Source organism: Mesoplodon densirostris, chromosome X (genome assembly GCF_025265405.1).
Source record: "Mesoplodon densirostris isolate mMesDen1 chromosome X, mMesDen1 primary haplotype, whole genome shotgun sequence".
NCBI lineage: Eukaryota > Metazoa > Chordata > Mammalia > Artiodactyla > Ziphiidae > Mesoplodon > Mesoplodon densirostris.
In genome coordinates this window covers 29,206,854-29,218,936 of record NC_082681.1, presented here as the reverse complement: position 1 = coordinate 29,218,936, position 12,083 = coordinate 29,206,854, and the positions used below count along the sequence as shown (strand labels likewise).

The window sequence follows — 12,083 nt, the reverse complement described above, 5'->3', positions numbered from 1 at the left end:
GGAGAGGCCACAACAGTGAGAGGCCTGCATACCGCAAAAAAAAAAAAAAAAAAGTGGTAAAGTTTAATTTAGAATATGTCTGGTGATTCCCCACTCCCTATACTCATAACATCATCTATTTAGTATCTTAAGGATTAGAAGGCAAGAGAATACTATATATATTCATACATATGCTAGAGAAGGAGAGCCAATTTGATACTATTTGATTAAGGTTTTGTAATGTGCATAAATAATACAGTTTAAGAAATCATTTATTCCAGCCAGTATTTTTGAAATTATCCAGAAACAAAGATTCTATAACATTTCTTGATAATAATCATCCTTATACTGCATACTCTTCCTTTTATGCCTAGTAAGGCTCTTGCTCTGGTTTAGGATTAGTGTTTTTAAATGAAGATATAATTCATACAGCAAAAATTGCACCCGTATAAAGTATACACTTTAGTGGGTTTTGGTATATTCACAGGGTTGTACAACCATAACTACTATTTAATTGCAAAACATTATCATAACCCCAGAAAGAAACCCCATACTCCTTAGCAGTCATTCACCATTGCGGCCCCTCGACCCCCAAGCACAAACAACCACTTATCTACTTCTGTTTCTATGGATTTGCCTATTCTGGACGTATCATATAAATGGAGTGATAATGTGTGGTTTCAAGGTTCATCCAGTCATATAAGTTCAACCCTTATCATATATGAGTACTTCATTATTTTTTATGGTGGAAAATATTCCTTTATATGGATAATACCACATTTTGTTTATCCATTCATTAGTCAGTGGACATTTGGGGTGTTTCCACTCTTTGGCTATTATGAATGATGCTGATGCTGCTATGAACGGTTGTGTTCAGGTTTTTGTGTGGGCATATGTTTTTAGTTCTCTTGGATATATGTTTAGGGGTGGAGTTTCTGGGTCATGTGGTAACTCTATGTTTAAACTTTTGATAAACTGCCAGATGGTTTTCCAAAGTGGCTGCACCATTTTATATTCCCACCAGCAGTGTATGAGGGTTTCAGTTAGTTTTTCCACATTCTTGTTAACACTTGTTGTCTGTCTCCTTATTACAGCTCTCCTAGTGGGTGTGAAGCGTGTCTCATTGTGGTTTTGATTTGCATTTCCCTGATAGCTAATGATGTTGGGCATTTTTTTATGTGCTTATGGGCCATTTGTATGTCTTCTTTGGAGAAATGTCTGTTCATCTCCTTTGCCCTTTTTTTAGTTGGGTTACTTTTTTTTTATTAATGGAGTTGTAATAGTTCTTTATATATTTTAGTTCTTTATACATTATACATATAAGTCCCTTGTCAAATATATGATTTGCAAATATTTTCTCCCATTCTGTGGGTTGTCTTTTCACTTTCTTGTTGGTGTCCTTTGAAGCATATTACTTCTTAATTTTGATGAAGTTCAATTTGTCTGTTTTTTGTTGCTTATACTTTTGGTGTCATATCTAAGAAATCATTGCCTAATCCAAGGTCACCTGTGTTTTCTTCTGAGAGTTTTATGGTTTTAGCTCTTACATTCAGGTGTTTCATCCATTTTGAGTTCATTTTTGTATATGGTATGAGGTAGAGGTCCATCTAACCATCACCCAGATCAAGATATAGAACATTTCCACCACCCTGGAAAGCTCCTTCAGGCCCCTTCCCAATCAATATCCACCCTCAAGTTATATTCTGACTTCTATTACCATAGATTAGATTTGAACATCTTAAAAATGTAATCATACAGTATGCACTCTTTTGTCTCTGGTTCATCATTATGATGATGTTTTGTTTATCATATCTATGTGATTGATCCATGTTGTCTGTGGCAGTAGTTCATTTTTCTTTCTTGCTGTGTAATATTTGAATATACCAGAATTTACTTATCCATTCACCTGATGATGGGCATTTGAGTTGTTTCCAGTTTGGGCCTGTTATAAATAACACTGCTGTGAATATTCTTGTGTATGTCTTTGGTGGATATATGTACTCATTTTTAATACCCAAGAGTGGGGAAGTTCCTGGCAGTCCAGTGGTCAGGACTCGGCGCTTTCACTGCCAGGGCCCAGGTTCAGTCCCTGGTCGGGGAACTAAGATCCTGCAAACTGTGCGGCGTGGAAAAGAAAAAAAAAATACCGAAGAGTGGAATTGATGAGTCAGGAGAAGTCTCCTCTTTTAGCACATCACTACACAATCTGTATTCCTACTTTGAGTGTCATTAAAGTGACTCTATTTGCTTTCTTGCCTTATCTAGTCCACACCCACCCCCAGCTGCAGAAACTAAGTCAGAGAGATAGGAAACTGATACATTCAAGGTCACAGACTGCAGTCTTCCTCTATTTCCCATGATTTTTTCAAAATAATTGCTGGTGATTCACTAAAGACATCCACGCTTTTCAGATTTTTGAAGCACTTAACCCTTTTCTTATCTGTTTTACCTTATCTTGCACTGTTCATGTAGTCTTTAAAGCACCTAATCTCAATTCATAATGCTACAAAATACATACTCATTGCATTTTCAACTGTTGTAAGATTCTGAAAGTGATTCTTCAATGCCCAGATATTTCTAAATCCTCTTCCCAAAGCAACTTTGGTTTGGTAGTTTGGTTTTGATTTGTTGTTGTTGTTTATTTATTTGGCTGCATTGGGTCTTAGTTGCGGCACTTGGGATCCTTTTTTTTTTTTTTTAGTTGCGGCATGTGAGATCTAGTTCCCTGACCAGGGATCAAACCTGGGCTCCCTGCATTGGGAGCGCAGAGTCTTAGCTGCTAGACCACCAGGGGAGTCCCTGGTTTTGATTTTTTGCTTGTTGCTTAAATTTTTCTTTTTAATTATACTTTGCTGTTGAGTTATGTTCATGAAAATAATTAAACTCTATGATCCTTTTCCTCACCAATTTTCATTTCAGATGATACCATATTCCAAAATCCTATGGTACAAGAAGCTATACGAATGGGATTCAGTTTCAAGGACATTAAGAAAATAATGGAGGAAAAAATTCAGACATCTGGGAGCAACTATAAATCACTTGAGGTTCTGGTTACAGATCTAGTGAGTGCTCAGAAAGACAATACACAAGATGAATCAGGTCAGACTTCATTACAGAAAGGTACGCATGCCTGTTTTTAAAAAGCAAGACACACCTAACATCACTTCATTATGGATAGTATCTTACATGACTTTATGGCCCATTCATTTCCCTCCTCTCATATTCCCGTTAGGATAAATGTTTTTTTAAAACTTTTTATTATGAAAACTGTCAAACATACTCAAAAGTGGAGAGAATAGTATAATGAACCCTCATGTACGCATCGACCATCTTCAATAATTATCAACACTTTTCCAATCTTGTTTCACTTCTTCCCCCACCTTTTTTTCTTTGCTGTAGTATTTCAGAGTAAATCCCAGACATCATTTACCTATAAATATCATTTACCTATAAATGCTTCAATAAATATCTAACAGATAGGGACTTCTTTTAACATCACCTTAATACTGTGTGTTAATCTGCTCAGACTGTTATAACAGTACTGTAAAATGGGTGGCTTAAACAACAGACATTTGTTTCTCATAGTTCTGGAGCCTGGGAAGTGCAAGACCAAGGTGCAGGCAGATTTGGTTCCTGGTGAAGACTCTCTTCCAGGCTTGCTGATGGCTGCCTTCTCTAAGTCCTCACATGGCCAAGAGAGAGAGCACTCTGCTTTCTGTTCCTCTTCTTATAAGGACCTTGATCCCATCATGGAGTCCCATCCTCATTACCTCATCTAAACCTAATTACCTCCCAAAGGCCCCACCTCCAAGTACCATCACACAGTGGGTTAGGGGTTCAGTGTATGAATTTTGGAGAGACAGACATTTAGCCCATAACATACTGTTGTCACATTTAACAAAATTAACAGTAACTCCATATCATCTGAAATTCAGTTGGTTTTAATTTTCCTCATTGTCTTAAAATGTATTTACAGTTCATTTGTTCTACTCAGGGTCCAAATAAGATCCAGTGATCCATTCATTTTAAAAGTGTGAGTTTATGCTCTATTTTAGATAAAGAACAACAAAGACTAACTTTTATCATTGTGTGTAGACTATAAGTTTTGTAGTTGAAACTCTTTGGATTTAGAGTGTTCTGCAACATTTCATATGATATAAATATATAAAGGGGTCATATTGCTTAATAGAGCTTGAATTAATGGCATCTTAATACTATGAATCATGTATAGAAAGTGTATTAAATAATGTAGAAGAGAAGTATATAACCTCCTTTTAGGAAAAAGAAAGATAAAAAATACAAGTTTCTCCTTTAAGGATGACAGCTACTCTAGAGCTTGCCAACAACATTGGAGGTTAAAGAAAAGTTATCAAACTGAATACATTCTTGGGGTACTTTATTATAATCGTTCTCTAAGCTTTTGACCACCTATATCAAAAGATGAGAACTCTCCAAGGGCTAATGAACCTAAAAGTTCACTTTTTTTTTTAACCTTAAAGACCCTTTTGATCTTTAGGTTATTTCAGATGCTTTTGAAACATTATTCAGATAATTACATAAGTCATAAAACAGTATAACATTAATGATGTTTTAAATTACATTAGTTGATGTAAAAGAAAGCATCTTTTTCCTTAAAGATGCATGTATTTTAAACCTATAATAGCTCCACGTGTCTTGGTGATGGTGAAACAAACCATTTACTTCGTGATACAAGTGATTGTGCCATTCTCCCCTTAACCACAACTCAAGCTTAATTAAGTTTGACAATAAGGTGTTAGTTTTTATACCTGGAGGTGTTTACAACAGAAAGATTTAGTGGGTTGCAGTAGGAAGAGAACAAGGGACAGAGTGCATTGGGGCATGTTTGTCCTCTATCCAACGGGAGTTGGTGGGGGGTTCTCATTACTGAGACTGCAAGCCAGGGTAGTGTGGGAAGGAGGGCCTAAACAAATGCCAGCTCTCAGGGGCATGGGTTAGAATTCATCACATGATCTCTCCTTAGTCTCACAAAATTGAGAGGCAAGTAATTGTTACAGGCTGTCTTCTCATGGAGGACGGCTGTCTATTTCTCTTCCCAAAAGCTGATGAGGAAAGACTGGCACTAAGAATCTTTTAATTCTATACAAAATAGAGGGTGGGCCTAATTGAAGTAAAGCAGATGGAAGTTATTAGAAAAAAGTACAATGTTATTATTACTCATTGAGAAATCCTAGATTCAATACTAGTTTTTATCCCATTGGCTCTGTGACAGAGAATACCCCAGTCTTCTAAAGATAGTACCAAATTAGTATCTTTTTTTCTTTCTTTTTAAAAACAACATAGTATGATATAAAGCCCTTTATTTCATGTGTGTGCTAAGGCACTTGCTTTAATCCTTATGTGTATATTACAGAACATAATGTAAAAATCAAATAACCCATACACATTTCTTATCAGTCTGTCTTTCCACTTGAATCTGCTCTGATAGGAACATTAACAACATCAGTTTATTCTAGAAGTGGTTTAAAATAATGTAGTAAAAATATTAGCAAATAACATCAAAGATTATCTAGCTGTTGCCTTTATTGCTATGTGCCAGAACCTCCCGACCTAGAAGGGGGCCTTGTAGGAAGTAGAAGGGGAAAGGTACCTCAGGAAAGGAAAGAACCCAATAGTTACTCTAAAGGCTAGAGTGAAGTAATTGCCAGAGGTAAACTATTAGTCTGGAAAGAATGCCCAGACTATCACCATCTCAAGTAAGTGTCTGTATGCAAGCCTGAAATAAGGTAGGAAAAGTGGAGTTCATGATATCTTTGTTTGGTAGGCATGACATTTCATCCATTGTGGTCTGCAAACATGGAATCACAAACAATCGGAATGAAAGGAACCTTAAAGATCATATAAAATTTTCATTACTTCAGAGAAAACTGAAGTGCAGATATGTTGTTACTCAAGGTCACTCAGTAGTTGGGAGTAAAATTCAGGTTTCCTGACTTCTGGTCCGGTGTTCCTGTTTTTTCTTGTTTTTTTTTTTTTCTTTACTTTTTAAAAAATTGTGGGGAATTCCCTGGTGGTCCAGTGGTTAGACTTGGCCCTTTCACTGCTGAGGGCCTGGGTCCCATCCCTGGTCAGGGAAGTAAGATCCAGCAAGCCACACGGCGCAGCCAAAAACAAAACAGTTGTGGTAAATACACATAAAATTTACCTTCTGAACCATTTTTAAGTGTACAGTTCAGTAGTTTTAAATACATTCACACTGTAGTGCAGTCAATCTCCAGAACTCTTTTCATCTACAAAACTGAAACTCTTTACCTATTAAACAACAACTCCCATTTCCCCCTCCCCTGGCAACCACCATTCTGCTTTCCTTTCTGTCTCTGTAAATTTGACTACTGGAGGTATCTGATCCAGTGTCCTTTTTTATTCATTGTGGCATTACATCCAAAAGTAACGTGTAAATTACTTAATTGTCTTCCTTTTTTTGATTTTTCTTGGAATTACAAAGCTACTTTTTTAAAAACGCTGGGAAGAGGTAGTCCCCATACCCCCAGGACTGGCCCAGGTGTAGAGAGACTACCTGAAGGGAAGGAAGCACAAAAGAGACCTGCTGTAGACTCAGGGCAAAGGGAATGCCGTGCTGGGACCTGTGAGCACTACAGGAGGAAACTCTAGCATGGTGGGACTAGCTCTAGGCACACAGGAGAAGTGCAAGAGGATTGGACATGAAGTTATTTGGGTTCTTCGTTCTTATTTGCCTTTTTCTGCTTCTGCATGATCTCCGAGTCCCTCTGCTTATGGATGGCAGCAGAAAGCCTGTTATCTCAAGTGCTTTCCCTTCACCAAGTCACTCTACTTTTCCATATTCCTCTGGCAGGCTAGCTCGCACTGGTTACCACAGTCTTGGTGATGGCATGAATATATACTTTATTCTGACTTTTTTGGTCAGATGCTTCCATATAATATAAATCAGTTTATAATGCCATCCCTTTGCTTCTGTTGTTTCCTATGCCCCGAATGCCTTTTTCCTGTTTGTATACCTCATCTGATGCCCCACTCCACCCCCAGTTCCTTAAATCCATTTCTTGAACTCATCCTTCAAGGCTCAGCTCAAAGGTCACTTCTTTGAAGTTTTCTCCAATACCCATAGCAGAGTTTGCAGCTCCCTCTACTCTCTCTGCTGTTAAAGCAATTGTAACATCATTTTGGAACTTTTTTTTTTCTCTCCTGCCCATTAGACAAGCTTCTTGGGGGCAGGCAGTTTATCTTCTTATCTCTATGTTCCATGTTTGAGTTTTGATTATGCCCAGGAAGTTGCCTTTTAAGAAAAAAGAGATTATATAATCCTGTTCTCCACCGCTAATCAAGAAAACCTTTCTGAAGCAATTCTGATATTTTTTTCCAGGTTAAAACCCTTCACTGGCTCCTGGGGTCCTCGGTGTCAAGTCCAAATTCCTTTACATGGGTTGCCAAATCCTTCACGATCAGGCTCCTGCTAACCTTCTGTAGCCTCATGTCATGGTATTTCCCCCTCAGATTCTCTTCCTAAGCCTTACCTGTGTACTTGCAGGCCTGGTTCTGTCTCTCTCCTTGGAGCCTGCTTATGTCATTTCCTCTGCCCAGAACCCTCTTCTCCCATTGCTCCTGTCCCCCAAAGCTGTCTCCCTCTCCTACTTTACTCCTACTCATCCTTTAGGACCCAGTTTAGGTATAATTTTTTCTGGGAAGCCTCCCCTTTTTGTGTGTGTGCACGGACACACACCCTTCCTGTGTTCTTCATGACACATTATAATTACTTTTTATCATCACACTGTATTATAATTTCCTGTCTGCTTGTGTTCCTTACTTGTCTATGAATGATTGGGAGCCCAGGGTCTATATATTTGTTAATTGTTCTATCTCTAATGCCTAGAACCTAGCTAAGTGTTCAGTAAGTATTTGTTGAATAAAATTAGACCACTGTTTCCCAAACTTGTTTTCAGAATAGTGTTCCCCAGAATGTTAAAAGAGATGCCATGAAAAATGAACTCTGTAGTTAAATAGGGAAATGCATTTTGAACTTCTAAGAGGGCATATATGCTTTATTATACTGCCCTGAACTTGATAGTCATGATTTCCAAAATGGCAGTGTGCTCAACCCCATTATTTTAGATTCAGTGAATGGGGCCAAAGAATATATTGTTAAAACAAATGCCCCAAGTGATTCTCATGTGAGGCTAAATTTGGTATACACTGGTATACAGTGATTACAAAGGTTGTTATAATAAGTAATGCATTTGGAATACTGCCTAGCACATAGTAGAAGTGCTATATTACTGTTAATTGCTGCTGTTGTTGATGTTGTCATTATAGTTATATGACAGTGAAACATTTCTATGGCATATTTGTTAACATTTCACAAAAATTAGTTTGACAAAGGCTGAATTAAGCAAGAACTTCAGTGCCACCTGTGTATTGATGACACCCAAATCTCTATCTTTAGCCCTGACTTCTTCTGATCTCAAGACTTGACTCTCCGATTGCCTGTTGGACATTTTTATATGGATGCTGTGCAAACACCTCAAAAAATCTTGAAAATCCCAAACCTGTACCTCCTTTTATATTTCCTATTGGCATCACCATCCCCTTGTCAGCCATGCTAGAAATCTTGAAATCAACTTTATTTCCTTTCTTCCTCATCCCTCACATCCAGTCACCAAATCCTACTTGTCCCACTTCAGAAGTGGCCCTCAAATCCATCCCTCCATTTCTGGAATAAGCCATGCCTTTTCTATATGCTACTTCTTTTACCTAAGCCTTGCTTCTCTGCTTAGCAAATTGCTATTTTTAAATGTCACTCTTCCACTTCCCCCTCCCCCATCCAACAGCCGCCAACGTGAAGCCTTCCCCAGCTAGTCTGAACAGAAGAACTTGTTCTGTGGTCTTGTCCCAGAGCACTTTGTATGTAACTTTATTATAGAACTTATCACTTTGTGCTTACCTCCGTAGCCTCAGCTCACATCTTTCTCTCCCACTAGCATGTGAACTACTTAAGAGCAGATGCCATATGTGAGTCATCCTATCTCCCAACACTTGATTAGTGTCTGGCACATAGTAGGGGTTCACATTATTTCAGTGAATTTAAACAACTAAGAAAGTCTAAAATTAACACTTTTTTTTTCTCTTTGTACAGAGATTAGTACTGAAGAGCAGCTAAGGCTCCTGCAAGAGGAAAAGCTTTGCAAAATCTGTATGGATAGAAATATTGCTGTAGTTTTTATTCCTTGTGGACATCTGGTCACTTGTAAACAGTGTGCGGAAGCAGTGGACAAATGTCCCATGTGCTACACAGTCATTACTTTCAAGCAAAAAATTTTTATGTCTTAATCTAACTACAGTAGGCGTGTTATATTCTTATTACGCTGATTGAATGTGTGATGTGAACCAACTTTAAGAAATCAGCATTGAATTCCATTAGCATTTGCTATCAAGTAGGAAAAAAATGTAAACTGTGATGTTATAGTTAGCAATCTAAAATTTGAATTTCTGGATTTTTCAGGATTTTAGCTGTATTATCTGTCCTATTTTTTCACTGTTATTTAATTGAAACCCTAGACTAAGAAGCATCATATTATTATAACTGATCACAATATGTATTTGTAGTACACTGACTTAGATTTCTAAATGTAAGTGAATTAATCAACTGACTTTTTCATCCTTTTTAGATAGGCTTAACAAATGGAGCCTTCTTTGTAAACGTACAGATTAGAATTAATCTCCCCAATCACATAATTTGTTTTGTGTGAAAAAGGAATGAACTATTCTACACTGGTAGAAAGATAGAGATTATCTTTAGATGTTTGTGTTTTAGGATTTTCTCCATTTTCTTTTAAAATTATACACATGTACTTGGGTGGATGATTTTTAAAAATGATTTGGCATTGTTAAAAGGGTATTTAATAATTGAATACCATCTAGCCTATACGTACTGACATGGAAAGATGTCAAAGGTATATTAAGTGTAAAATCAAGTGGCAAAACACTGTGTATAGAATGAACCAAGTGAGATGTGTGTGTTTTATATACGTATAGAACAGAAGATTTGGAAAGATAGGCACCAAACTGTTAAATGTGGTTTCTTTGGGGAGGGGGGAATGGGTCCCAGAGGGGCTTTACAGGGAGGGACCTTTCACTTTGTACTTTTTTTATTTTGTTCTGTTTGAATTTTTTATAAGTCTGTATTACTTTTGTAATCAGAATTTTTAGAAAGTATTTTACTGATTTAAAGGCTTAGGCATGTTCAAACGCCTGCAAAACTACTTACTGCTCAGCTTCAGTTTTTCTAATCCAAGAAGGCAGGGCAGTTAACCTTTTTGGTGCCAATGTGAAATTTAAATGTTTATATGTTTTTCCTGCTTTGTGGATGAAAAATATTTCTGAGTGGTAGTTTTCTGACAGGTAGACCATGTCTTCTTCTCTTGTTTCAAAATAAATATTCCTGATTTTGTAAAATGAAATATAAAATATGTCTCAGATCTTCCAATTAATTAGTAAGGATTCATCCTTAATCCTTGCTAGTTTAAGCCTGCCTAAGTCACTTTACTAAAAGATCTTCGTTAACCCAGTATTTTAAGCATCTGTCAGCTTATGTAGGTAAAAGTAGAAGCATGTTTGTACACTGCTCGTAGTTATAGTGACAGCTTTCCATGTTGAGATTCTCATATCATCTTGTATCTTAAAGTTTCATGTGAGTTTTTACCTTTAGGATGATTAAGATGTATATAAGACAAAATGTCAAGTCTTTACCTAAGTTTTTTGTTTTCTTGTCTAGTAATAGTAGTAGATACTTCTGAAATAAATGTTCTCTCAAGATCCTTAAAAACCTATTGGAAATTATAAAGTATTGACAAGAAAAGAAGAATAGTTGTTTGAATATTAAAGAGAAAATAAAACTTGAATAAGAATCAGTATATATTAAAAAAGAAAATGAAAGTTTAAAAATGCTTCATAGAACACCCAGACAAAGATTCTCACAACAACCTGTTGTAGAGGTGAGTGAGGCATTTTACTGTAGAGAAAAGTTTGAGAGTGGAACTGTTAAAAGTTATATTTTTGTTGTATTTTCTAAGAGAAAGAGTATTATGGTCTCTTAACCTCTGTTGATTACTACTTTGATATTCATTTAAAGCACTGCAAATTTAAATGAGAATTTTTAAAATCAAATAATGACTGCCCTGTTTTTGTTTTACTATGTAAATCCTCAGTTCTTTACCTTTGCACTTTCTTCTACTTAGGTTTAGTTATATATTCATTAAGTTAAATTTTACATGTATAGTTTAAGCTTTAAATTTAAATTACAAGGGGAGAAAAGTGTTAAAGTTTTAAAAATGTGTTTTCCAGGACATGTCAGCTCCAAGTCAGGTAGTTAGTTCAATCTAGTTGTTGGCCAAGGACTGAACTGTTTTAACATAAGGCTTTTCCAGTTTTGGAAGCCTCAGTTCATTAAAACTCTTTTAAAACTTATATGTTTAGAGTTAAGCAAGACCTTTTTTCTCCCCATGAGTTGTGAAATTTAATGCATGAAGCTGATATGGCTATCAAGTTTATTTTAAGAATTGTTTAGAAATGCTGTTGCTTCAGGTTCTTTTTTTTTTTTTTTTTTTTTTTTTTTTTTTTTTTTTTTTTTGCGGTATGCGGGCCTCTCACTGTTGTGGCCTCTCCCGTTGCGGAGCACAGGCTCCGGATGCGCAGGCCCAGCGGCCATGGCTCACGGGCCCAGCCGCTCCGCGGCATATGGGATCCTCCCAGACCGGGGCACGAACCCGTATCCCCTGCATCGGCAGGCGGACTCTTAACCACTGCGCCACCAGGGAGGCCCTGCTTCAGGTTCTTAAATCACTCAGCACTCCAACTTCTAATCCAATTTTTTTTTTTTTTTTTTTTTTTTTTTGCTGTACGCGGGCCTCTCACTGCTGTGGCCTCTCCCGTTGCGGAGCACAGGCTCCGGACACACAGGCTCCGCGGCCATGGCTCGCGGGCCCAGCCGCTCCGCGGCATGTGGGATCTTCCGGGATCGGGGCACGAACCCGTGTCCCCTGCATCGGCAGGCGGACTCTCAACCACTGCGCCACCAGGGAAGCCCTAATCCA

The 12,083-nt window shown here is 37.4% G+C and overlaps 1 protein-coding gene across 5 annotated transcripts in view; it reads left to right on the top strand.

Annotated features, from left to right (window-relative positions):
* The window catches only part of XIAP (X-linked inhibitor of apoptosis), a 42,999-nt gene extending 31,435 nt beyond the window's left edge, over positions 1–11,564 (top strand). For all 5 annotated transcript variants that reach the window (XM_060086732.1, XM_060086733.1, XM_060086734.1 and 2 more), the window contains 2 exons: positions 2,899–3,099; positions 9,128–11,564. In XM_060086732.1, coding sequence (XP_059942715.1) covers positions 2,899–3,099; positions 9,128–9,321 — 395 coding nt within the window. In that variant the 3' untranslated portion in view covers positions 9,322–11,564. The remainder of the gene's footprint in view (positions 1–2,898; positions 3,100–9,127) is intronic.
* Positions 11,565–12,083: the final 519 nt, after the last annotated feature.